This window comes from Sapajus apella, unplaced genomic scaffold (genome assembly GCF_009761245.1).
Source record: "Sapajus apella isolate SASKATOON/1434 unplaced genomic scaffold, GSC_monkey_1.0 scaffold25, whole genome shotgun sequence".
NCBI classification, from domain to species: Eukaryota; Metazoa; Chordata; class Mammalia; order Primates; family Cebidae; genus Sapajus; species Sapajus apella.
Genome location: NW_022436965.1, coordinates 21,496,639 through 21,524,293, shown reverse-complemented (window position 1 = coordinate 21,524,293; position 27,655 = coordinate 21,496,639). Strand labels below are relative to the sequence as shown.

Below are 27,655 nucleotides of genomic sequence, written 5' to 3'. Positions count from 1 at the left end.
AAAAAAAAAAAAAAAAAAAAAAAAAAAAAAAGAAGAAAAAAGAAAACACTGGGCAACATAACTTCAAGGTTATTTCTTTGACAAATACTGGAGTACAGCTATGCAGCTGACTAGTGTGGAGTCACGCACTTTTATAGTCAGGTGGGGGATAATGAGGTGAGTGCCATTCTTTTTGAGTTGAACTTGACTAGGACACACGTCTGGCTAGAACGCTATTCCCTCTCTACAGAGGCAGATCATGACATGCCAGAAACAACACATACGTAAATGGATAATGAGAGCCTCAAAATTATGGGTCACAAGTCAGAGATACAATATTGTAACTAAAATATGTATCTATACATAAAAGCACATCTTTGTTACCTGTTGAGACATACAATATCAGTGATAAACTTAAATCTCAAAAATTTAGAATCAGCAATGTATGATTTCCAAGTGTTAATATTCTGGCATTTCATATCATTTAATAAACTCCATGTATGTGAATCTAGACAAATGTTTCAATGGTAATTCAATAACAAATACTGTTAGGCAAAATAATATGCAAAATCCTTGAATATTTACTCTGGATAAGTCTTAGGACAATAATCAGTGTTTCCTCAGATTTTATTCAATACTCATCAGTCAATGTATTTTTCAAGCTTCTCCATCTCTACACTGGTGTGCCTCCAACTTGTCAATTAGAAATAATTTTGCTGTAATAGATATCTTTACTCCGTATATTGTTCAAATCTTAGAACTGACAGTTATTGAGAGTCAAACTGCAAAGGCTGTGCTACATGTTTTGGAGACATTAGATCATCTAATTGTCACAACAATCCTTAAATGATGATAATTACTCCCATTTTATAGATAAGATAACTAAGGCAGGAATTTAGGGACAAGGTCACACAGCTAAGACTGAAACATAGGTCTATCTTCCTTCAAAGCCTAGCTTCTTTTTTTTTTTTTTTTGAGACGGAGTTTCGCTCTTGTTACCCAGGCTGGAGTGCAATGGCGTGATCTCGGCTCACCGCAACCTCCGCCTCCTGGGTTCAGGCAATTCTCCTGCCTCAGCCTCCTGAGTAGCTGGGATTACAGGCACGCGCCACCATGCCCAGCTGAATTTTTTGTATTTTTAGTAGAGACGGGGTTTCACCATGTTGACCAGGATGGTCTCGATCTCTTGACCTCGTGATCCACCCGCCTCGGCCTCCCACAGTGCTGGGATTACAGGCTTGAGCCACCGCGCCCGGCCAAAGCCTAGCTTCTTTTACTGCACTGAAAAAGGTGGTTTAAATAACTGAATGAATCCAAGGATTTTCAGATGAAATGCACATCCTACAAGTGAAAGGTAGTCCCTTTTCATTCTGAAAACTCAGTAGTATTTTAAGCAGTAATTACAGGTGGCTAAAAACAAAAGCCTTGGAAAAGATCAAGATAAGACTACCCTCCAATTTTCTATTATTTTAAGTAGTTTAAAATTACTCTTACTCTGCCATGCCCTTATCCTACACCCCAAACACAAAGCTTATGAGGGTCAGAGGCGACTTCACAAAATTCAGTTGACTCAGTAAAGCCCAGATCATTACAGAACCATAGCTCAACCCTCCTTCCTGAAAATCTTTGCCACAAAACACAGCATAATTCTGAAAAAATTGAATGTTAAAAGAACTAAAAGGCAAATAAACAAAAACTTTTAAAATCAGTGGATCACGAGGTCAAGAGATCGAGACCATCCTGGTCAACATGGTGAAACCCCATCTCTACTAAAAATACAAAAAACCTGCTGGGCATGGTGGCGCATGCCTATAATCCCAGCTACTCAGGAGGCTGAGGCAGGATAATTGCCTGAACCCAGGAGGCGGAGGTTGCGGTGAGCCGAGATCACGCCATTGCACTCCAGCCTGGGCAACGAGGGCGAAACTCCGTCTCAAAAAAACAAAACAAAACAAAACAAAAAACAAAAACAAAAAAAATCAATAACAAACTCCTTAATCAGTTTTATAATGGGTTCAATACTGCAGTAAATAATATTAAGAGTTAAACTAAAGTATAATCCAGATGTTCATTCCATGATCGAACTGGAGATCACATTTAGTAACCAGTTCACTCTGTAGAGAGCTGTTTCATAATCAGATAACGAGGGAAACAGACAACCTTCCTAATGATACCAACTGCAGAATACAGATTTTAACTATGTAGGAGAAAAGCCACTTTTTGGGTAGCACTCAATCTTTCAATTTACAACACATTTTCTAGTTTGCCAAGTCTTAGGCTTGAAAGAAACCTCAGAATACATCTGATGTTAGCCTCTAGCCAAATAAATATTACTACAACCCACTTTATAGAAGAGGTCACAGAATTCTAGATATTTAATAAAGGGATTGGAATCTTTCCGTTTCTTACAGAGTAGCTTCCCCCGCCCCCCAAAAAAGAACACAGTTTTCCAGTAGGCCAAGAGAGAACTAACATTTACCGAGCATTTACAAAGAGTCAAGCACATATGTTATCTGTCATTCTCGCAGATCACACATTTACAGAAACGGAGATCTAGGCTTTTGCTCAAGGTCACAACTCTAATAAATGGTAGAAGAGAATGATATCCAGGTCTTTCCACACACACAGAAAGCTCTGGGTAGAGCTTGTTCAACAATTTCATAAATAAGAATAGACTTAAAGGAACACACTGGACCTATGGGATGAGAAATGACACTGACTCAAGCCTGAGTGAAGTAAAGCATGCAGTTTGGGGGAGGGCTCAGTCCGCAGGCCTCTGCCAGCAGAAGCTGAATAAAGTGTGACCTTTACTCCAAACCCTCCAGTGCGACAAGCCACCCATCCAGCTCTGCCTCGTGTGGGTTAATATGCCACAATTCGCGAAGAGAAAGAGAAGAGTTTCATGGTGGCCCCAGACCCCTCTGGTGGCAGCAGAAGTTGAGAAGGCTCACATTTGGAGACCAGGTTTGGGTTGGAGTCGTGCGTAAGGGAGAGGATGCCATACAGGTCGGGAAGGGCACTGACTTGAGATTCGTTGGCTTAGGAACAGATGTTGCAGGAGAGAGGTGAATTGCGGGAGGTTAGGAGAGTAGACGGCTTCCCTTGAAGGGAAGGGGTTGGGGCTGTGGGATGCCTCTAGCGGCAGTTGTTAGCGGGCCTCTAAAAGGTCCATTTTAGAGGAAGGGGGAAGGAAGATCTCGATAAGAAGCCATTCCGGGTCCATTACCTGCTGGATGGTTATACAACGGCCTCAGTTTCTCCGGAAGCATCAGCTCCACTTTATCGAGGAGCCGGTGGTAGGTGGCCCGTAGGCCTCGGGCACCGGCGGCCGACATCGCCGCCGAGGGACTGTGGGCAGCCGGGTGGGAGCGTGGCTGTGTTCTCGACCCTGGTTGACAACGAAGGGCAGCTAGTCACTTTTTCCTGCCACAGCGCCTCGCGTCCCCCTCTTGCTTGGAGTGCCCTTCCCGTGGCCCTTCCCACCACGCAATGAACCTACAAGCTGCGGCCCGCACCCGAGGAAGGTTGAGGGGGCGGGGACTGTCGATGGCCCGCCCCGGGCCCGCCTCCGGCCCCCCGCAGGAGACAGGGAGGAGGAGCCTTGGCAACAGGTGCCAAAATGATCACCTCACCGAGTCCACCCAGCGCCCTGCTGTCAGCGCGCTTGCGCAGGCCGAGCTGCGCGCCACGATTGGCCCGCCCCCAGGGGCGGGCGGAGTCGAGAGGGAAACTCCTCCTTCTCCTCCCTGCCCTCGAGGCCATGTTGGAGAAGGGAAAGTGAAGCTGCGCCGGCTCTACTGCCCCTTCACTTTGATTAAGCAGGCCCGTAGTTAAAATGGGCTTTTCTGGCCTTCCGTGCCTCAACTAAAGATGATGCCGTACAATTCTCTCGCTTCTTTTGACTGGAGACTCGTGAGCGAAAGACTACAAACCTGAGTCTCTTCTCTCTCTACTCCTGTTTTATCGCTAGCGACTTAAGGATCTAGCTAGAATGGCGTGAATGCACTCTTCCAGGGTGAGGGCAGCCGCGGCGCTCACTGGCCTCAGTCCCCAGGGTGGTCGTCATCTCGCGAGAAAGCCTTGGCGGGGAGGGTGTCCAAGACGAGGAGAGGGAGGAGTCGTCATCGCCTCCGCCTCCGCCTCCGCCTCCGCCTCCTCCTGCTCCTGTTGGAGGGTGGCTGAGGGAGGAGACTGTTGCTGATCTTTGGATATTCTGGTTAGTCTGAGAAGGAGAGTATGAGGCGAGCTCCGGCCCGGGTGCGGACGGGCTTCAGGGGCCCAGGCGCCGCCGCTGCCACCGCCATCTAACGCTGCGCCCTGGAGGCCCGGCGCGCGGATGGTGCCGGTGCGGCTCGGGTGTTGATCCGGGTGTCCCCTCCCCCTCCTCCCCTCCCCCACGCGGTGGTCTCCCCTCCCACCCGGCTCAGGCAGAGCCATGTCTCGGGGTGGGTCCTGCCCACACCTGTTGTGGGACGTGAGGAAAAGGTCCCTCGGGCTGGAGGACCCGTCCCGGCTGCGGAGCCGCTACCTGGGTGAGCGGGGGCCCCGGGGCGGAGGCGCTGAGGTCGCCGCCCAGAGTGGGGGAGGGGGCGCGCCTCTGGGGCTGTTGGAGGTGGGACAGCGCCTCGGCGGGGGCGCCCCGAGACTCTGGGGTGTTGGGTGGGGCTTCGGTCGCCGAACCCCGCGCCTGCCACAGTCAAGCCCCCTGTGCCTGCTGCCAGCCGCCGCCCTTGCTGGGTTTTCTCGGAGGGCCAGGCGGTGGGCAAAGGTGTTGGGGTCGCTAAAGGGTTGGAACTCCGGAGACTTGCGGAACCTTTAGGAGCTTGCAGCGTTTAGAGCAAAAGTTGGCTCTTTTGCTCTTTTCCAGCGCGCTTTCCCCGCTCAGCCGAAGAACCTAAGTTGTTGTTGCCCACCTTCGCCTTCAATCTCCAGGGGGTTTAGGTGTCGACTGCGACGCGTTGGCCACCCTCAGGGACTTCACGTTTCGCACAGAATCCGTGTAAACTGTTTTTGCGGCGCTGAGCCAAAACCTAAAAGTGATAGCTGAGCTTTCCCCACCCCCGCGCGCTCTCCCAGTTCGACTCTGCTCTTCAGTTCGTTTTGACCGCTTAAAGGTGGTGTTGGGTTTCACGTTCCTCTTCCCACCCCTGGAAAACACACTTGGCATTTACAGTTTCTTAGTTAAGCTTTCTAAAAACAACCTTCAGTACTTGAGGGAGCAGTATTCCACTTTTTTTCGTTTTGCATAACATGTCTTTTTTGTTTTTGAGGCTTCTGGGTCACGCTCGAGTCAGCGAAAAAGTTTGGTGTCTTAAAAATGGACGTACTTAGTAAAAGGTCTTTTTTGTTTCTTCCTGTATACTCTTACTCTCTTTATTTAGAGATACGGCAAATATCAAATAAAAATTTTTCTTTCCAGTTTGCCATTTGGTAGGTAAAAAGTGTTTGTTGCTGTCATTTGTTTTTGGTTTCAAGTAAATAGAAGAAAATGAAATCTCATTACAGCCACCAGTTCTGGTTTGTAAATTATTTAAGGAAAGTTAGCATGCAGTTTTTTAATTCTTTCTTTTTAGTGTCTCAAGTAACATACGAATAATTTTGTTTGTAAAAACTCAAAAATGAAGCAAAAATCCCTTTGATCCCTCCCATTTAATTTCACTCCGCCACACTTAGAAATATTTTCTGTTTTCTGAATATTCTTCCAGACCATTTTCTTTTCATTGTTTCAAGCACATAAGTACATGTACAAATGCTAGGAGAGGTCTGTGTGTTGCGTGTGTGTGTGAGAGACAGAGACACCTGAATACATGGTGTCATGTTGTAAATATTGTTTTCACTTCTTCACATTTTGGAGATCTTAAGATTCATTCTGTCTTTTAAATTATTATGTAGTATTTAACATTATGAAGTACCATAGTGTGTACTCAGCCTTTCTTCTTTAAGTGGACGTTCGTCACTGCTGGGATTACAGGCATGAACCACTGCGCCCGGCCCAATCCTATCCTAGCACTTAGAAAGGCCAAGGCAGGTGGATCACTTGAGGTCAGGAGTTCAAGACCAGCCTGGCCAACATGCTGAAACCCCGTCTCTACTAAAAATACAAAAATTAGTTGGGCGTGGTGGCATGTGCCTGTAGTCCCACCTCTTTGGGAGGCTGAGGCAGGAGAATCGCTTGAGCCATGGAGGCTGAGGTTGCAGTGAGCCAAGATTGCAGCAGTGCACTCCAGCCTGGGCGACAGAGGGAGATTCTGTCCCAAAAAAAAGAAAAAGAAAAAAGAATAGTACTCTCATAAAGCCTTCCTTTTAAAAGTCAAATTCCAAGTTAGGATTTTCCTATGGAAATAATATTCTTTTTTAGGACTTCAATATTTAAACATTACGATGGTCGTAGGGTTGTAGAGTAAGTATTTTTCTGATACAATTTCATTATTTCTATTTCTTCAAATTTTTAGCAGTGAATTACTGCTAAATAGTAAAATTAGGATAGGACAAATGGATAATTTTTCTTGTAGATTTGCATTTCCAGTTATTTCATCATAGCATGTGCCTTTTCAATAGTAGTATTCAAGATTTGTAATTGATTTTACTTAAACTGATTGATTACCTCCATTCTTCCCATCAAAGAAAATTATACTTCTCAAAACTTCCTATTACGTTGTGGGAATGAAGGTGAATACTTTCCCATAAGTTATTTAGGACAAAAAGATGTGTTTACTTACAGCTCCCAAATTCACAAGATTCACCTGGGCCAATTGAGTGTTGTTTTAGACTAGCATGGATTTAGAGGATAGGACAGGGATTTTAATCTTCGTGAGCCTGATCTAAATTTCAATATAGGATTCTTTTTTTCCAAGGGAGGTGGGGTGGGGGGTCAGGGTGAGGCAGGGTCTTGCTCTGTCCCCCAGGCTGTAGTACAGTGGCACCATCATGGCTCACTGCAGCCCACCTCCTGGGCTCAAGGCCATCCTCCCACCTCAGCCTCCTGGAATTTTTGTTTTGAAGAATAATTATCAAAGTCCAGAGTCAGAGATACCTGTAGGTTTAAATGTTTAAATGTAATAGTTTCTCAAATTACTTTATACTAGGTGTAGAGTAGTGCTTTTGGAAATCAGTGATTTATTAGCCATACATATTTCATTTTCCCATTTATATACAGTTTTGTAAAGATAAATATTGTTAATAAAAGAAAGTATTATTTCAATACGTTGTTTCTACTTGTATTTCTTTCCTTTTGGACAGACTCCTACAACTTTCTAACCCTTCTTAATTAAAAGATAGTAATTGATAAAAAAGTAATTTTAAGGTACTTTCAAGGTAGTTATCTATTATAATGTATAAAATGTGTATATTATGATTAGGCAGCCAGTGACAATTTTTTAGTGGAGATTGAATTCTCATCTTTTTATGAAGTCAGTGTCCTTTAAGTATCCTTAGAGTCAGTATGTTCTGAAATGGATAATTTTGCATGTAGATTACTCTTTAGTGCATCTTGAATACATCTACATTCTAGATTACCAGGTTCTTCAGAATGTGTTGCCAAGTTACAGTATATTATACAAAGATTAGTAACTTCTGACTTTTGCCTCCTTTTTTAGCTATTGGGGAAAAGTTAGTGGAATATTCACATTTTGTTTCTTTAGTCTTGAAATTTCAATGAAAGCTGAAAAATGTATGATTTTAGTATTGAAAAATCACTGTCAATTGTAACAGAGTATGCTGATAATTCCTTAAGGCAAGATACCAAAGGCGTATTAACAATCATAACAACTATAGATACTATGATAGCTCTACTGTGGGTTTCATTTTTTCCTAAAATAGGATGAATCAAGTTAGAAGTGCTTAGAAGGTTTAGAAACTTCTGGTAGCATAGAGCTTATGTTACAGGTATGCTATAGATCAGTGTTTTTTAAAATGATCCATGATAAAAATACATTTATGTGGCAACCTGTGATATACACAACAAAAATAAAGGATTCTCTAGATGTAAATTAAGGCTTACTAGATGGGATACATTCTGTTCTTTTTCATGTTCCTAAAACTGTTGAAAGAGTAGAATATGCACTACTGAGTCTCAGCTTGAGGTTTGGAAAATTGTTCTAGATGGTGTGTTGTTTTTTTTAGTTGCAATTTAATGTTGCTTCAGGTTTAGGATAGGTGGGCTTCCCCAAGTACTTGAAGGAGATTAAAGAAAAAATTTTTTAAAACATTCCTGATGGCTAACAGGGAAGATGTAACTAGTGAAACTTCAAGCACATTTTGGAAAAAAACAACTAGGGTGGAACACTTTTAAATCTTTATTTCTTGGGTAGATATTTACTGTATGATTCCTGAGTTGTATGATAAGTATGTTTAACTTCATAAACAACTTTTAGGCTGTCTTCCAAAATACTTGTACCATACTACATTCCCACCAGCAGTATAAGAGAGTTCCAATTGCTCCGCATTCTCATCAGCATTTGGTGTAGTGAGTCTTCCTAATTGTAGCCTTCTTGGTAGGTGTGTAGAAATGTATCTTGTTTTAATTTGCATTTCACTCTCTCTCTCTCTCTCTTTTTTTTTTTTTTTTTTTTTTTTTTTTTTGAGACAGTTTCCCTCTGTAGCCCAGGCTGTAGTGCAATGGCACAATCGGCTCACTGCAGCCTCCACCTCCCAGGTTCAAGCGATTCTCCTGCTCAACACTGCCCCAGCTCCTCCAACTTCCAAGTAGCTGAGATTACAGGCATGTGCCACCACACCTGGTTAATTTTGTGATGGAGATGGGGGTTTCTCCATGTTGGTCAGGCTGGTCTCAAACTCCTAGCCTCAGGTGATCCGCCCTCTTTGGCCTCCCAAAGTGCTGGGATTACAGGCCTGAGCCACCAATTTGCATTTCTCTAATAATTAATGATATCGAGTATCCTTTCGTGGGTTTTGTTTTGTCATCTCTATAGTTCGGTTAAGTGTTCAGGTTTACCTTTTTAATACTGTAAGAATTCTGTAATTCTTTATATAACAAGTCCTTAATCAGATATGTGTTTTACAAATATTTTCTCCCAGTTTATGTCTTTTTCTTAACAGGTTCTTTTATAGTTCATACTTTTTATGTCCTAAGAATCTTTACCTAATCCAAGGTAACAAAGATTTTTATTTTTTTTCCTGGAGATTTTTCTAACTCTTACATTTAGGTCCGTGAACAATTTTGAGTTAAGTTTTGCATATGTTGTGAGAGTCAAGTTTCATTTCTTTGCATATTAATGTGCAATTGATCCAGCAGTATGTGTGAAAAGACTGTCTTTTTTTCTTTGTTGAAATCAATTGACCGTAAATGTTTAAGTCAATTTCTTAGCCACAGTCCATTGATCTAGCTTCATGTCTTTATAGCGAGTGTTGAAATCAGCTAGTGTGATACTTTAAACTTGGTCTTTTTTGTTTTTTCATTGATAATTATTCTGGCTATTCTTAACCTTTTAAAATTGCATAAAAATTTTAGAACCAGCTTGTCAAAAAGACTTGGGATTTTGTGTTGAATCTATATATTATTTTAGGGATAATTGACATGTTTAGTGAATCTTCTCATCTGTGATTCTGGTTTATCTCCATGTATTAAGCATTCTTTGATTCTCTCAGCACTAATTTATATTTTTGGGTGTTAGGTTTATCCTTAAATATTTCATATTTTTAATGATATTTTAGATGACATTTTAAATATATTTTTACTTTTTATTGGTACAGATTTACAGAGTACATATGCAATTTTGATACATGTATAGATTGTGCTGTGGTCAAGTGAGGGCTTTTAGGGTATCCATCACCTGAATAACCTTCTTTATACCCGTTAACTAATTTCTCATCATCCTCCTACCTCCTACTTCCTTACTCTTCCACTCCATTATGTATCATTCCACTGCCTGTGTCTATGTGAACACATTTTTTTAGCACGCACTTATGAGTCAGAACATGTCATACTTGTGTTTGTGTGCCTGGCTTGTTTAACTTAAGATAATGACCTCCAGTTCATCCATATTGTTGTATATGACATGATTTCATTCTTTCTTATGGCTGAATAGTATTCCATTGTGTATATATACCACATTTTCTTGACCCATTCATCCATTGATGGACACTTAGGTTGATTCCATATCTTTGCTATTGTAACTAGTGCTGCAGTCAACATACTAGTGCACATATCTTTTCGATATGTTACTTTCTTTTTTGTAAAAACCTGGTAGTGGGATTGCTGGATGGGAAGGTAGGTCTATTTTTAATTCTTGGAGAAATCTCCATACTGTTTTCCATAGAGGCTGTACTAATTTGCATTCCCACCAGTGGTATATAAGAGTTCCCTTTTTTCACATCATCACCAACATTGTTTGCCTACTTAATAAAAGCCACACTGACTAGGATAAGGTGATATCTATCTCATTGTGGTTTTGATTTGCATTTCTCCTATGATTGTTAATGTTGAGCATTTTTTCATATACCTGTTAGGTATTTGTATGTCTTCTATGGAAAAATGTCTATTCATGTCCTACTTTTAATAGGATTATTTGATTTATTTTGAGTTGAGTTCCTTGTATAGTCTGGATATTAGTCTCCTGTTGAATGAATAATTTGCAAATATTTTCTGTTATTCAACAGAGTTGGTTGTCTCTTCATTCTGTTGATTATTTCTTTTGCCATGCAGAAACTTTTTAGTTTAATTGAGTCCCATTTGTCTGTTTTCTAGTATCTTTATAGTTTTGAGTCTTACATTTAAGTATTTAATCCATCTTAAGTTGATTTTTATATATTGGTGAGAAATAGGAGTTCAATTTCATCTTCTGCATATGTACATCTAATTTTCTCAGCACCATTGATTGAAGAGAGTTTCCTTTTCACAATATATGTTCTTGTTGGCTTTATCAAACATCAGTTGGCTGCAAGTATGTGGCTTTATTTCTGGGTTCTCTGTTACTCCATTGACCTGTGTATCTTATTTTTATACCAGTAACATGGTGTTTTGGTTAGTATTGTCTTATAAAGTCAGGTAATATGATGTCTCCAGGTTTATTCTTTTGGCTCAGCATTACTTTGGCTATTGGGGTTCCTTTTTGGTTCCATGTGATTTTTAGAATTTTTTTTCTAATTTTGCAAAAAATGATCTTGGTATTTTGATAAGGATTGTATTAAATCTGTAGATTGCTTTGGATAGTATGGTCATTTTAATGATATTCTTCTGAATATCCAGTGATCATAGGTTGTTTTTCCATTTGCGTCATGTATCATTTCTTTTAGCAGTGTTTTGTAATTCTCCTTGTGGAGATTTTTAACCTCTGGTTAAATATATTCCTAGGGTTTTGTTGTTGTTGTTATTTGTAGCTATTGTAAATGGGATTGTGTTCTTGATTTGGTTCTCATCTTGAATTATTATTGGTTTGTAGAAACACTAATGATATTTGTATGTTCATTTTGTATCCTGCAACTTTACTGAATTCATTTACCGAGTCTAAGAGTTTTCGTGTGGAGTCTTTTTCTAGATATAATAGCATGTCATCAGTAAACAGGGATAATTTGACTTCTTCCTTTATAATTTTGATGCCTTTTGTTTCATTACCTTGCCTGATTGCTCTGGTTAAGACTTCCAGTACTAGATTGAAGCATGGTGAAAGTAGGCATCCTTGTTTTCTTCTAGTTCTTTATTTTTGAGATGGAGTTTTTTTGCTCTAGTTGCCGAGGCTGGAGTGCAGTGTTGCCATCTCGACTTACTGTAAACTTCGCTTCCTGCGTTCAAGCGATTCTCCTGCCTCAGCCTCCTGAGTAGCTGGGATTACAGACATGCGCCACCACACCTGGCTAATTTTTTGTATTTTTAGTAGAGATGGGGTTTCTCCATGTTGGTCAGGCTAGTCTCAAACTCTTTACCTCAGGTGATCTGCCCACCTCGGCCTTCCAAAGTGCTGGGATTACAGGTGTGAGCCACTGTACCCAGCGTCTTCCAGTTTTTAAAGGAATGCTTTCTACTTTTCCCCCATTTGGTATGGTGTTAGTTAAAGATTTGTCATGTATGGCCTTTATTATTTTGAGATATATTCTTTCTATGCCTGGTTTATTGAGGGTTTTTATTATGGAGGTTGAATTTTATTAAATGCTTTTTCCATGTCTGTTAAGATTATTATATGGTTTTTGTCCTTCATTCTGTTGATATGATGTATCACATTTATTGGTTTGCATATGTTGACCCATCCTTGCATTCCTGGTAAAAACCCCACTTGATCATCTTTTTGATTTGGTATTGGATTCAGTTTGCTGGTATTTTTGCATCGGTATTGAGGATTTTTGCATCTGTGTTCATTAGTCTGTAGTTTTCTTTTTATTCTGTATCCTTTGCTTTGTATCCTTTTCTGGTTTTGGTATCAGGGTGATAATGGCCTTATAGAATAAGTTAGGGAGAGATCTGTTCTTGATTTTTTTTTGAAATAGTTTCAGGAGTATTGATATTATTTCTTCTTTGTACATTTGGTATAATTCGGCTGTGAAGCCATCTGGTACTAGGCTTTTCTTTGTTGGGAGATTGCACAAATTACAGATTAATTCTTGCTGCTCATTATTGGTCTGTTCAGATTTTCTGTTTCTTCCTGATTCAATCTTGGTAGGTTGTATTTTTCTGGGAATATATTTATTTCCTGTGGGTTTTCTAGTTTGTGAGCATATCATTTGTTATAGTCTATGATGTGATCTTTGTACTTCCGTGGAATCAATTGTAATGTCTCATTTTTCATTTCTGATTTTATTTGGCTCTTCTCCTTTCCTTTCTTGGTTAGTCTGGCTAGTGGTTTATCAGTTTTTTTAAATCTCTTTGAGAAACCAGCTTTTCATTTCATTGACTTTAGGCTTTTTTTAGTCCATATTTCATTTAGTTCTGCTTTGATCTTTATTTCTTTTCTTCTGCTAGTTTTGGGTGTGGTTTGTTCTTTCTTTTCTAGTTCCCTGAGGTGCATTCTTAGATTATTAATTTGTAATCTTTCTACTTTTTTGTTTTAGGAATTTTTTGCTGTATTCTTCTTAGCACTGCTTTTGCTGTATCCCACATGTTTTGGTATGTTGTGTTTCCATTTTCATTTGTTTCAAAAATTTTTTTTTTAATTTCTGTCTTAATTGCTTAATTGACCCTATTGTTATTCAGGAGCATATTGTTTAATTTCTGTGTGTTTGTATGGTTTGTAAAGTTTCTTTTGGTGTTGATTTCTGGTTTTATTCTGCTATTGTCTGAGAAGGTACTTGATGTGATTTCAGTTTTAAAAAAATTGTTGAGCCTTTGTTTTGTAGCTTAACATGAGTTCCATGTGCTGACAAAAATATTGTATATTCTGCAGTTGTTGGATAGAACATTTGTAAATGTCTGTAAAGACCATTTGATCTAAAGACCAGTTTAAGTCCGTTGTTTCTTTGCTGATTCTTCATCTAGATTATCTGTCTAATGCTATAAGTAAGGTGTTGAAGTTTCCCACTATTGTATTACAGTGTATCTCTTTCTTTAGGTCTAGTAATATTTGTTTTGTGACTCGGAGTACTCCAGTGTTGGGTGCAAATATATATTTAGAATTATTATATATTCTTGCTGAGTTGGTCTCTTTAATATTATGTAACGACTTTCTTAGTCCTTTTTTTTTAAAAAACTGTTTTTAGATACTTTTTTCTCTTGCCTTTTTAGGATTCACCCTTTCTCTTTGACTTCAGACAGTCTGGTTATAATGTTGCCATGGTGGAGACCTTTTTTACATTGTATTTGTTTGGTGATTGCTGAGTTTCTCATATCTGGATCTCTGAATCTCTTAACTAGCAGTCACCTGTCCTGTGCTGTGCCAAGGATGAAATAATTCTGTGTTTTGTCTCTCCTTGGTAGAGTTTGTCACCCCCACGTGAGAACTAAGGCTCTGAGAAAATAATTTTGACCAGCGTAAGTGTAGTATGTTTCAAGTCAGAAATTAAACTTAACTCCAACATTTCTTGCCCCAAGCATCTATATAAGTAATTATTACTTCTCAACTAGTCTAGCAAAGGAGATAGGTATGTGAATAAATAAATTAAAAAGTTGTAATTTATTTAATGGTTTAATGATTACACAGACATTAAAAATTAGCAATAGCTGTGTATTTATTGTCATTGAAATACATTCATCATGTGTTATTGAATGATAATACAGATTCCAGAACAGAATGAATATCATGATCCCAGTCATTTATTCACTTATTCAGCAAATGTATATTGAATGCACACTTTGTGGTAGGTACTGTATTAGGCATTTGGAATACATGAGTGAACGAGGGTGTGTTCTTCTTATGGATTTTATAACATATTAATATTGAAAGAATGCCAGAGTAGAGATAGAATTATAAGAGGAAGCTTGAGGTGCAGAAAGACTTGAGTTGGAAGCCGCAATGGTAAGTTCATCCATAACAAATGTGTAATTCTCAGAAGATTCTTATAGCTTTTTGGCATTTCTGCACATCTTGTGAGCAGAGGAACTAGTTGTTTTGTTCTGGACTATCTTCTTAGTGAGGGTTATATAGTGAATAGCCTTGGAAGATACACCATCTCCCTCACAAGCCAAGGACAAGTTTGTTGTTCAGTTTGATAATGTCTTCTTAGGGATAAAGGTCAGGCAGGTTTGCTTGATATAAGATTTGGGTTCCCCCAGTTCAAGATTTCTCAGCTGTGATTAAAACCCATTACATGCACAGCATCCATCCAGCCCTCTCCAAGTTGCCCTATGGGACTTGGAGGACAAGAGGAACCAATGTGAACTTGAAGCTCATACTGCTTGCTGTACATGAGTAATAAAATTGTTTTTTGCCTTTGACTTAGGAGTCTAGTGTCTTTTGCTAGCATCCAAGAAATGGTAGCAGTCCAATTGGTTACCTTGCAAATAGGCCAGACCCTTTGCAGCTTTTAATAGCATTCAGATATGAGTTTATTTTTATTTTAATTTGAGGGGGTTCAGTTTTATTAATGTACCATTCTTATTTTTATGGTGGCTTTAGCTTCTATTTCTTGGTATTAACATTTAATTACTAAAAGGGTAGTGGATATTTTTGCTAGTTTGTTCTAGAAGCACACTTTATGAGATGTCTGGACGATGCAATCAATTTTATCTCCAAAGTCACATATAAAAATGTCATTCAAATGCTATCTATTCAACCACAATATATTCGGCCTCTGTACATGTTCTAATGTACAAATGTCATATATAAGAGTTCTTGCTAAAACAACTTACTTTATCTTCTGTTCTTATGTTCTGCCACTATTTTCTCCAAACTGAAATGGCTAGAGTCATGTTTTCAAACCCAGGTTTTAAAATGTTGACAAAAGAAGTTTCTAATACTTTAATATTTTAATGAGTTTTAATTGCTGTCATATTTTAATTTTAATATTTTGTTTCTTAACTCTTAATTTGTAACTCAATGAGATTACCGAGCCTTTGGCCAAAAGGAAATGATTTTTTAAAAATTTATATTTTTATTGCAGTTTGAATCTTTTTACAAGGAAAAATCAGATTTGAAAAGTTAAATATCTAAAGTACAACCTAGTTCATGAAAACACTTTATTGAATATCTCTAGGTTGTTTTAGTCCAGTAAATTTAGAAACCATAGAGCATCTCCTTCCCCAAAATAAAAGCCCCCATAATTATCCATAATTATTTTTTAACCTATATGTTCATCCTTTACCCAGCCATCTTAGCAGTTAAATAACATGGAGACAGAAGTAAAACAAATTGGCTTCAAGAGGCTCTTGATCTTTACATGGAATGGCAAGAAAGCCTAATAGAGAAATCTGCCCCTTGTGACAGTATACAAAGTATAGGCAGATTTAATTTTATGAGAGATCTCATCAGCCTGATTACTTAATTATTGTTCTTTGTTGTAAATTCAGCTTTCTTTCATTACAGCTTCTGAATAAACATGTTTTTTGATCTGTGTTTGGTAAAGATGTTTCATTCTTTAAAGGGACAGATTTCTCTCTTTCAAAGAAGGAACTTACTCTGTTTTTGCAGTATTTAAACTATTCTGCTATTGATGGACATTTCGGCTGATTTTTAATGCCAAATTTCATCATTGTAATGTCAGCTTTAACATTTCTGAAATTGAGAGATGTTTAAAAATAGTTAGTGCTTACTATTGCTTTTTGCCATCCTATTTAAAATTAAAAACTTTACTCCCTACCTCCAGTCATCTTTTATCTCTTTTTTCTGCTTCGTTTTTCTGCATAGCACTTAAACTGATTGTTTATTGTTTTTCTCCTCTAATAAGCAGGCAGAAATTTTTTTGTTTTACCACTGTAAAATGTACTTTATCTGACACAGAGTGAGTACTCAATAAATATTTGTTGAATGAATGAAAGAATGAAGGAATGTATGAGTGTTTATTGTGGCCCAGATACTGTGATAAGCCCTTTCTGTCCTTGATTCATTTTGTTCTTAAAATAACTGCATACTGGGTACGGTGGCTCACACCTGTAATCCTATCATTTTGGGAGGCTGATGTGGGAGGATCACTTGAGGTAAGGAGTTTGAGACCATCCTGGCCAACATGGTGAAATCCCGTCTCTACTAAAAATACAAAAATTAGCTGGGCATGTTGCTGCGTGCCTGTGATTCCTGCTACTCAGGAGGCTGAGGCAGGAGAATTGCTTTAACCTGGGAGGCAGAGGTTGCAGTGAGCTGAGATCATGCTACTGCACTCCAGCCTGGGCGACAGAGAGAGACTGTCTCAAACAAACAAACAAACACACATTGCATGAGGCAGAGGTATTCTAATGAGGAAACTAAGTCCTAAGAGGAAGTTAAATTGCCCAATATCACTCAGTTTATAGATGGTGGAGCTGAAATTAGAGCATGAATTTACCTTGTCATGCCAGATCCTTGGCTCCTAATTTCAATGTTATATTTTTCTCAGCAACAAATCATGTGATTTATTTAGTTTTTTTTTTTTTTTTTTAAACAGGAAGAAGAGAATTTATCCAAAGATTAAAACTTGAAGCAACCCTAAATGTGCATGATGGCTGTGTAAGTAACAGTTAATTCTCAACTATGAAGGGCTTTGATACTAAGTGGTTAAGTGTTTGATGAAATGTCCCAATCCTCCCAGAAGGGATTGTGAGTATAATAAAATGAGAGAATAAAGTTTTACATTAAAATAGAAAATTATATTTTGGATTTAGAAGAGTATATGCAAGATTTTTTAAAGTGCACATGAGTTTTCTAATATTATCAAAAGGCTTCCATCTCATTCACTCTACTGAAACTACTTTCATGACTTCATGTCTGCAAATGTAGTGGTCACTTCTTAGAAACTTTAGACATGTCACTCAAACATATCCTCTTTTTTGAAATACTTTTTCTCTTGGCTTTTGCTAACACCACACTCTCTTGGTTTTCTTCCTATTCCAAGCCGTGAACTCACTACATCTCTGTCTTAGCTGACTCCTCCACTTCTTGTCCTTCAAATGTTGGTTGCACAAGGACTATGACCTGGTGCTTCTCACTCTCTTTTCATCAGCCTGATTACTTAATTGTTGTTCTTTGTTGTAAATTCAACTTTCTTTCATTACAGCTTCTGAATAAACACGTTTTTGATTAGCTCGAAGTGACCCTATCTAGTCCCATGGCTAAAATTAAAAAAATGACTTCTACCTCTTCCCAGAGTTTATATATCCAACTCTCTACTTAATGTGTCCAGTTGCATGTCTAATAGGTACCCCAAATTGAGCAGATCCAATTAACAGAGCCCTTTTCTTTTTAACTTTTATTATAAAAATTTCAAATGTACTTTTCACATACTTGTCACCTAGACTTAGTAATTATCAAGATTTTGGCACATTGTCTTTTCTATTTTATTTTTTTCCTCCATCTACCTTGTTGAAGCCTTGCTAAAGATATCATATTATTTTACCCCTATATGTAAGCCTAAAAAGCAATTGACCTTTTCTTATATAACCAAAATGCCATTATGTAATTTAATAATATTGACTATTATCTCAGTATTATCTAATATATAGTCCATGTTTTTCTTATTTTAAGATGTCTTTTTATAGTTATTTGTTCAAAAGATGATCCAAGGACACCTCTGCCTTGTATATTTTATGCCTTGTACCTAGAATTCTCTTCTCCCACTTACCTGTAAAGGTTACCTTCTCGTTTTATTTAGCTCCCTTTTCAGATGTTGCCTAACCAAAGCAGCATTCTCTGACCACCCTAATTAAATAGCATGCCAGTCCTCGTCAGTATTTTTCTCTTTATATTAGTAATTTTTTGATAGTGTTTACTGTCTGGCATTATAATTAACAAACCCATTTATTTGTTCATAGTCTACACTTTTGCCCCCGCCCTGGCATACTGGACCAAGAAAATACCTTCATGGATTTTTTTTTTTTTAATTTAGCATCAACAGGAATACCTAAAACATATGTGGCACTTTATGAATTATTCATTGATGAGACAAAGAGTATATATTTTTTAGATTAATTAGCATTATCATTATTTTTTTTTGAGATGGAGTCTTGCTCTGTCACCAAGGCTGGAATGTAGCGGCGTGATCTTGGCTCACTATGACCTCCATCTCTCAGGTTCAAGCAGTCCTGCCTCAGCCTCCCGATCATGGGCATCTGCAACTATGCCTGATTAATTTTTGTATCTTTAGTAGAAACGGAGTTTCACCATATTGGCCAGGCTGATCTTGAACTCCTGGCCTCAGGTGATCCGTCCGCCTTGGCCTCCCAAAATGCTGGGATTATAGGCGTGAGCCACCGTGCCTGGCCCAACATTTTTTTACAAGTTTAAATGTACCTTTTTTCTCTGCTTTTGTACTTGATTGGTGATCTCAGTGGACACAGGATTCTAGGTTGGACATTATTTTCACTCTGTAGTTTGTTTTTTTTTTTCGTTTGGAGATTGAGTCTCACTCTGTCTCCCAGGTTGGAGCGGAGTGGCCCAATCTCGGCTCACTGCAACCTCTACCTCCTGGGTTCAAGTGATTCTTGTGCCTCAGCCTCCTGAGAAGCTGGGATTGTGGTCTGTGCCATAATGCCAAGCTAATTTTTGAATTGTTAGTAGAGATGGAGTTTCGCCATGTTGGCTAGGCGGGTTTCAAACTCCTGGCTTCAAGTGATCTGCCAGTCTTAGCCTCTCTAAGTGCTGGGATTACATGTTTGAGCTACTGTGCCCCACCCACTCTGTAGCTTTGAAGGTCTTTTACAAATGTTTACTGGCATTCACTGTCGCTGGTAAGAATGTTGCCAGCTTAATTACTTTTGGTTATTGTATAACTTTTACCTTTGTGAAATACCTCTTAGATTTGTGCTTAAATTTTCAGAGATTTTAAAGAGCTTTATAGAGATATAATTAGCTGTGCATAGAGTGTACTATATGTATGTTTAACACATGTAAACATACACAAACTCATCAGCACATTCTAGATGATGAACATAGCGGTCATCCTCTAAAAGTTTGCTCATGTGCACTCTCATTCCTTACCATTTCCCTCAACCCCAGTCAACCAATGATCTTTATTCTGTCACTATAAATCAGTTTGCATTTTCTGGAATTTTATATAAATGGAATCATTGACTATGTATCCTTTTCTCATTTGGCTTCTTTTACTTTAAATTGTACTTAGAATAATTATTTTGGGATTCATGTTGTTGAGTGTATCAATAATTTATTACTTTTTATTGCTGAGGAGCATTTATTGTATGAATAAATCATAATTTTTATGTCTGTTCACCTGTCAGTGGACATTGGGTTGTATCCAGTTGAGGACTATTACAAATAAAGTTGCCATGAATATTTGTGTACAGTCTTTGTATGGACATATGCTTTTATTCTTTTTTGATAAATACCTTTGAGTGGAATAAATGGGTCATATGGTAGGTACCTGCTTAACTTGTTTAGAAACCATTTGTTTTCCAGTGTCATAATACCATTTAACATTTCACTGTTAGTATATAGAATTCCAGTTGGTCCGTGTCCTCACCAGCATTTGATGTGGTCAGTTTTTTTTCTTTTTTTAAGACATTCTAATAGGCATCTGTTAGTATCACATTCTGGTTACATTTTCTGCCCCATTTATTTTTACATATTCATCTGTATTATGGAAACTTCCCAAACTCTTATATTAATTCAATAGCTTTTTTTAATATATAAAAACCTTAAGATTTTATAGGATATTCTATGTAAATAATCAAGTCATCTGAGAATTAAGATAGTTTTATGTCTTTTCTAGTCTGGATTCCTTGTATTTCATTTTCTTGACTTATTTCACTGGTTAGTATTCTACTATAAGATTGAACTGAAGGAGTGGGATCAGGCATCCTTGCCTTGTTCTGATCTTAGAGGGAAAACAGGATCTCCCTTTGTTACCCGGATTGGAGTGCAATGGCACAGTCATGGCTCACTGTAGCTTTGACCTCCTGGGCTCAACTATTTAACCACCTCAACCTCCTGAGTTAGCTGGGACCATAGGTGCATGCCACCACCCCAACGAATTTCTTTTGTTCTTTTTTTTAGAGGTGGGGTTTCATTATGTTGCCCAGTCCGGTCTTGAACTCCTGGGCTCAAGTGATACCTCCTACCTCAGCTTCCGAAAGTGCTGGGATTACAAGTATGAGCCACTGTGCCTGGCCTAAGAACATTTAGTGTAATATCAGCAGTTTTTTCATGGATGCTTGTTATCAGGTTGAGGATGTTCTCTATTCCTAACTTGCTAAGAGCTATCATCATGAATCACTGATGGATTTTGCCAAGTGGGTCTTTTTTTTCCTGGGAAGTGTCTAACTATAATTCCATTTATTTAGTAAAAGTAAACTATTCAAAGTATCTGTGTCTTGAGCGAACCTTGTTTAATATATGTGCTTCACTGAATTTATTTTATGTAAATTGTTGAATTTATTGACATAAAATTGTTCATAATATTCCATTATGTCTTTAAATATCTGTAAAATCTGTAGTGTATGTTATTGTGTTTTTCATTACTGATATTATGTGTTCTCCCCTTTTTTTTCCTGATTAGCCTGGCTAGAGGCTTATTAATTTTGTCTTCTCAGAGAACCAGCCTCCGGTCTCATTAATTGTCTCCGTTGTTTTTCTATGTTTTTGGGTTTCATTTGCTCTTTGTTCTGTAATTTTTTGAGTGGAAGCTGAGGTTGTTGATATGAGACTGCTGTCTTTTGTAATAGAGGTTTTTTTTTTTTTTTTTTGGTGCTGTAAATTATCTTCTAAATATCGTTTTAGCCGTAATCCATAAATTGAGATATGTTGCATTTTTATTTTCATTGAGTTCAAAATAATTTCTAATTTATTTTGTAATTTCTTCTTTGACCGTCTGTTATTTCTATGGCCATCTGTTATTTCTTGGTTTTTAAACATATCTTTATGTTAATGATTTGTAATTTAATTCCATTTTGGTCAGAGAACATACTTTCAATGACTTGTAGTCTTTTTTTTTTTTTTTTTTTTTTTAAGATGGGGTTTTACCATGATGGCCAGGCTGGTTTTGAACTCCTGACCTCAGGTGATCCACCCACCTCAGCCTCCCAAAGTGCTAGGATTACAGGTGTGAGCCACTGCACCTGGCTTGACTTGTAGTCTTTTGTTTAAATATATTAAGATTTGTTTTGTGGCCCAGAATATTATCTCTATTGATAAATGTTTCTTGTACACTTAGAAAGATTGTATAATTTGCTGTTTTTAGTTGTTACAAGCATGATGATAAATCTGGTCTATATGATGACATCTTGACTAGAAGTGGACATTTATTTTTTAAAAATTTAGATATAGCTCATATACTATAAAATTCACCCATGTTAAGTGTTCCATTTGGTGGTTTTTAGTGTATTTGTAAAGTTGAGAAGCCATTACCACTATTTAATTCCATTAATTTTATCATCTGAAAAAGAGTACCAGTTATCAGTCACCATTTTTCCTCCATTTAGCAGTTAGCAATCACTAATCTACTTTCTATCTCTACCACTGTGCATATTCTGGACATTTCATATAAATGGAGTCATACAATATATGGCTGTTAATATCAGGGTTCTTTCACTTAGTATGATGTTTTCAAGGTTCATCCATGTAATATGTGTCAGTATTTCATTCCTTTTTATGACTGAATATATATTTCATTGTACAAATATGCCACATTTCATCTGTTCATCATTTGTTGGATATTTGGGTTGTTTCTATTTTTTTTGCCAATTATGAATTTTGCTGCTGTGAACATTTGTGAACAAATTTTTTTGTGTTGTAAGTTTTCGTTTCTCTTGACTGTATACCTAGATGTATACTTGCTAGGTCATATGGTAAATGGATATTTCACTTTTTGAGGAGGTATCAAACTGTTTTCCAGAGAACTGCACCATTTTACATTCCAACATACAGGCTTCCAGTTTCTTGACATCTTTGCCAACTCTTGTTATTTTCTGTTTCTTTAAAAAATTATTAGAATCATCCTAATGTATATGAAGTGGTAATTTGTTGTGATATTGGTTTTTATTGCCCTGATGACTAATGATGTTGAGCATCTTTTTATATGCATATGAGTCACTTACATACCTTCTTTGGAGAAATGTCCATTTAAATCCTTTACTTATTTTTAATTGGATTGTTTGTCTTTTTGTTGTTGAGTTGTGTTTGTATTTTCTGGGACTCTTATCAGATACATGATTTGCAAATATTTCCCTTCATTTTATGGGTTGTCTTTTCACTTTCTTCATAGTGTCCTTTAATGTACAAAAGTTTTTACATTAAAGGACACTAAAAAGTCTAATTTCTTTTTGTTGTTTGCTTGGACTGTTGGTGCCATATTTAAGAAACTTGATTATTCCGTGATGATGAGGATTTATACCTATCTTTTCTTTTAAGAATTGCATAGTTTTAGCACTTTTGTTTAGATTTTTGGTCTATTTTCAGTTAATTTTTATATGGTATAAAGTAAGAGTCCAAGTTTGTTTATTTTTTTTTTAGTAGTGATTTCTAGTTGTCTCAGCACCATTTTGTGAAAAGACGTTTCTTTCACTGAATGGTCTTGGATCTCTTGTCAAAAATCACTTGACCATAAATATAAGAGTTTATTTTTGAACTCTTAATTCCATAACATTGATCTATAAGTCTTTGTTTTTGCCAGTACCACACAGTCTTGATTACTGTAGTTTTATAATAAGTTTTTCTAATTTTTTTTTTTGTAATCGAGTTTTTTTCTGTAATTTTTTTTTTTTGTAATTGAGTTTTATTTCTATGAACATTAAATGAATTCAGATCAGGAAATTTATACAATAAAGCTTAGTGGCTCAGATATTTCATTGTAAAATATCAGAACACTGTGTTTACTAAATGACAGTCAATATTTAATGCTTTATTTTTTATTTTTTAGAGAAGTTTTAGGTTCATAGCAAAATTGAGAGGAAGATATGGGAATTTCCCGTATATTCCCTGCCCACATGCTTGCATAGCATCTTTCATTATCAACATCTTCCACCAGAGTGGTACATTTGCTGTATTTCATGAGGCTACATTAATACATCATAATCTACCCAAAGTCCTTAGTTTACAATAGGACTTACTCTTGAACTCAGACATCTGACGAGTTTGGACAAATGTATAATGATATATATCCACCATGATACTGTCCTATGTTGTTTTACTGCCTTAATCTGTGCTCTGCCAATTTATCACCCACCGCCTGAACTCCTGATGACCACTGATCTTTTTGTAGTCTCCATAGTTTAGCCTTTTCCAGAATGTCATATAATTGGAATCATATAGTATGTAGCCTTTTCAGATTAGTTTCTTTCACTCAGTAATATACATTTAAGTTTCCTCTATCTTTTCATGGCTTCATAGCTCATTGCTTTTTAGTGCTAAATAATACTTCATTCTGTAGGTATACCACAGTTTATTGATTTGCCTGCTGAAGGACATCTTGAGTGCTTCCAAAATTTGGCAGTTATGAGTAAAGTTGCCATAAATGTCTGCGTGCAGGTGTTTGTGTGGACATACGTTTTCAGCTCCTTTGGATAAATACCAAGGAGCATGATTGCTGTATTGTACATTTGGAGTATATTTAGTTTTTGTAAGAAATTACCAGCTGTCTTTCAAAGTGACTGTACAATTTTGCATTCCCATCAGCAACAAATATAAGTTCCTGATGCTCCACATCCTTGCCAGTATTTGGGATTGTCAGTGTCCTGTATTTTCGCCATTCTAGGTATGTCGTATATACTACATACTATGTATGTAGTATATTTCCCTGTTAACATAGGATGTGGATTATCTTTTCTTCTGCTTGCTTGTAATCTGTATATCTTCTTTGCTGAGATGCAAAGAAGGTTATGGCCTTCGGCTCATTTTTTAATCAGATTGTTTCTTACTGTTGTGTTTTAAGAGTTCTTTATGTATTTTAGATAACAGCACTTTATCAGATGTCTTTTACAAGTATTTTCCCTGTCTGTGTTTTGTCTTCTCATTTGCTTGACATTGTCTTTTGCAGGGTTGAAGTTTTTAATTTTTTTTTTTTTTTTTTTTTTTTTTTTTGGGAAGGAGTTTCGCTCCTTACCCAGGCTGGAGTGCAATGGCACGATCTTGGCTCACCGCAACCTCCGCCTCCTGGGTTCAGGCAATTCTCCTGCCTCAGCCTCCTGAGTAGCTAGGATTACAGGCATGCGCCACCATGCCCAGCTAATTTTTTGTATTTTTAGTAGAGACGGGGTTTCACCGTGTTGACCAGGATGGACTTGATCTCTTGACCTCGTGATCCACCTGCCTCCGCCTCCCAAAGTGCTGGGATTACAGGCTTGAGCCACCGCGCCCGGCCCTGAAGTTTTTAATTTTAATGAAGTCAGGCTTATTACTGATTTTTTTTTAATGTATCTTGCCTTGTTGTACTTAATAAATCATCACCATACCCATGGTCATCTGAGTTTTTTCCTATGTTATCTTCTCGGAGGTTTATAATTTTGCATTTATATTTAGGTCTGTGATCTATTTTGAATTAATTATTGTGAAGGGTGTAAGTTATGATACCTAGATTTTTTTTTTTTTTTTTGCATGTGGATATCCAGTTGGCGCCATTTGTTAAAGAGTTAGCTGCATTGTATTGCCTTTACTCTTTGGTCAAATATCTATTGACTGTGTTTATGTGGGTCTGTTTCTAGGCTCTGTATTCTGTTTCATAATCTGTTTGCTCTTTTGCCAATACCACACTGTCTTATTTGCTGTAACCTTATAGTAAGCAGTAAGACTTTTTGTTTCTTGAGACGGAGTCTCACCCTGTCGCTTCTGCTGGAGTGCAGTGGTGCAATCTCGGCTCACTGCAGCCTCTGCCTCCTGGGTTCAAGCAGTTCTCCTGCTTCAGCCTCCTGAGTAGCTGGGATTACAGGCATGTGCCAACATCCTCAGCTAATTTTTTGTGTCTTTAGTAGAGATGCAGTTTCATCATGTTGGCCAGGCTGGTCTTGAACTCCTGACCTTGTGATCTGCCTGCCTCAGCCTCCCAAAGTGCTGGCATTGCAGGCACCTTATAGTAAGTCTTGAAGTTGGGTAGTGTCAGCTATCTTGGAATTTTCCACTTACCTTTCTGTTACTGATTTTAGTTTAATTCCATTGTGGTCTAAGAGTAGACACTGTATGATTTCTATTCTTTTAAATTTTTTAAAATGTATTTTAAGACCTCAAATGTGGTCTGTCTTGGTAAATGTTTCATGTGATTTTGAGAAGAACTTTGTTCTTCTCCCTTAATATGTGTTGGCTAGCCCAAGTCTTGGCATCTCTTGTATAAAATAATTTGCTGAGATTTTGATACGAATTGCATTGAATCTGTAGAACAAGTTGGGAAGAATTGACATCTTGAAAATATTGAATCTTTCTATTTATTAATACAGAATAGCTCTTCATTTATTTAATTCTTTGATTTCCTTTACCAGAGTTTTATAATTTTCCTCATGGAAATCTTACACTATTTTATTTGATTTATACCTAAATATTTCATGTTTTGGAGTGCTAATGTAATGGTATTGTGTTTTAAAATTCAAATTCTACTTGTTCATTTCTGGTATATAGGAAAATAATAGACTTTTTAATATTAACCTTGTATCCTGTTACTTTGTTACAATCACTTATTAGTTCCAGGAGAGTTTTTAAAATTTTATTTTCCATATAGATGATCTTGTTATCTGTGAAGACAGTTTTAGTTCTTTCTTTCCAATCTTCATACTTTTCCTTTGCTTTTCTTTCCTTTTCTTTTCTTACTGCATTAGCTAGGACTTACAGCATGGTGTTGAAACGAAGTGGTGAGAGAGGATGTCCTTGCCTTGTTTTTGATATTAGCGGGAAATCTTCTACAGGTTGAGTGTCTTAAATCTGAACCTCTGAAAATAGAAATGCTCCAAAATTTGAAACTTTTGAGTGCCAACGTGATGCTCGAAGCAGTTTGGATTTCAGAAATGGTGTAAATTTCTGTGCTGTGAAATTTCCTCTGAGAACTACTTTGTTGAACCTCACAGATTAGCTGTGTTTTGATTTTCAGTGAATTCAAAATCTTTTAAAATTTCGCTTGAGATTTCTTCTTTGACCCATGTGTTATTTAGAACTTTCTGTGTATTTTCGGATTTTCCAGTTACGTTCTGTTACTGATTTTAGTTTAATTCCATTGTGGTTTAAGAGTAGATACTGTTTGATTTTTATTCTTTTAAATTTGATCAAGTGTATTTTGAAGCCTCAAATTGGTCTGTCTTGGTAAATGTTCCATGTGAGCTTGAGAGGACTGTGAATTCTGCTATTGTTGAATGAAGTCTATAAATGTCAGTTATATACAGATAATTGATGGTGTTGAGTTTAACTGTGTCCTTACTGATTTTCTGCCTGCTAGATCTGTCTGTTTCTGATAGAGGGAATTGGAGTCTTCAGGCATCATAGTAGATTCATCTGTTTCTCCTATAGTTTCATCAGTTTTTGTCTCACATATTTTGATGCTCTGTTGTTAAGCACATACATGTTAGGGATGGGGCAACTGTTGTCTTGGGGAAACTGACCTCTTTATTGTTATGAAATACCTTCTTTTTTTCCTGATGATTTTTCTTGCTTTGAAGCCTGGTCTGTCTGACATTAATATAACTACTCCTGTTTAGTTCTTTTGATTTGTATTAGTATGGTATATTTTCTCAATCCATTTACTTTTAATATATATGGATCTTTATATTTAAAATGGATTTCTTGTAAACAACATATACTTGGGTCTTGTTTTTTGATCTACTCCGACAGTCTCTTTTTTTTTTTTTTTTCTGAGATGGAGTCTTGCTCTGTTGCTGAGTAGCTGGGAGTACAGGCATGGACCACTATACTCGGCTAGTTGTTTTTTTGTATTTTTGGTAGAGACAGGGTTTCACCATGTGGGCCAGGCTGGTCTCAAACTCCTGGCCTCAAATGATCTGCCTGCCTTGGCCTCCCAAAGTACTGGGATTACAGGTGCAAGCCACTGTGCCTATCCCACAGTCTCTCTTAACTTTTAGGTTGGACATGGTGGCTCATGGCTGTAATCCCAGCACTTTGGGAGACTGAGGTGGGGGATCACTTGGAAGTCAGGAGTTTGAGACCAGCCTGGCCAACATGGCAAAACTCTGTCTCTACTAAAAATAGAAAAATTAGCCAGGCATGGTGGCAGGTACCTGTAATCC

At 37.5% G+C, this 27,655-nt stretch overlaps 2 protein-coding genes across 16 annotated transcripts in view; one reads left to right on the top strand and one right to left on the bottom strand.

Moving 5' to 3' along the window:
• MPC2 (mitochondrial pyruvate carrier 2) overlaps positions 1–3,673 on the bottom strand; it is a 20,641-nt gene extending 16,968 nt beyond the window's left edge. Inside the window, exon 1 of the mRNA XM_032291494.1 lies at positions 3,206–3,673. Within this exon, the coding sequence (XP_032147385.1) occupies positions 3,206–3,314 (109 nt within the window). The 5' untranslated portion in view covers positions 3,315–3,673. The remainder of the gene's footprint in view (positions 1–3,205) is intronic.
• A 43-nt stretch (positions 3,674–3,716) lies between these two features.
• DCAF6 (DDB1 and CUL4 associated factor 6) overlaps positions 3,717–27,655 on the top strand; it is a 141,737-nt gene continuing 117,798 nt past the window's right edge. For 4 of the 15 annotated variants that reach the window (XM_032291472.1, XM_032291477.1, XM_032291475.1 and 1 more), the window contains exons 1-2: positions 4,044–4,511; positions 16,939–17,000. In XM_032291472.1, coding sequence (XP_032147363.1) covers positions 4,415–4,511; positions 16,939–17,000 — 159 coding nt within the window. In that variant the 5' untranslated portion in view covers positions 4,044–4,414. Of the gene's footprint in view, positions 3,995–4,043; positions 4,512–16,938; positions 17,001–27,655 lie in introns of those variants that run through there. The other 11 variants (XM_032291486.1, XM_032291482.1, XM_032291485.1 and 8 more) reach the window with 7 other exon arrangements.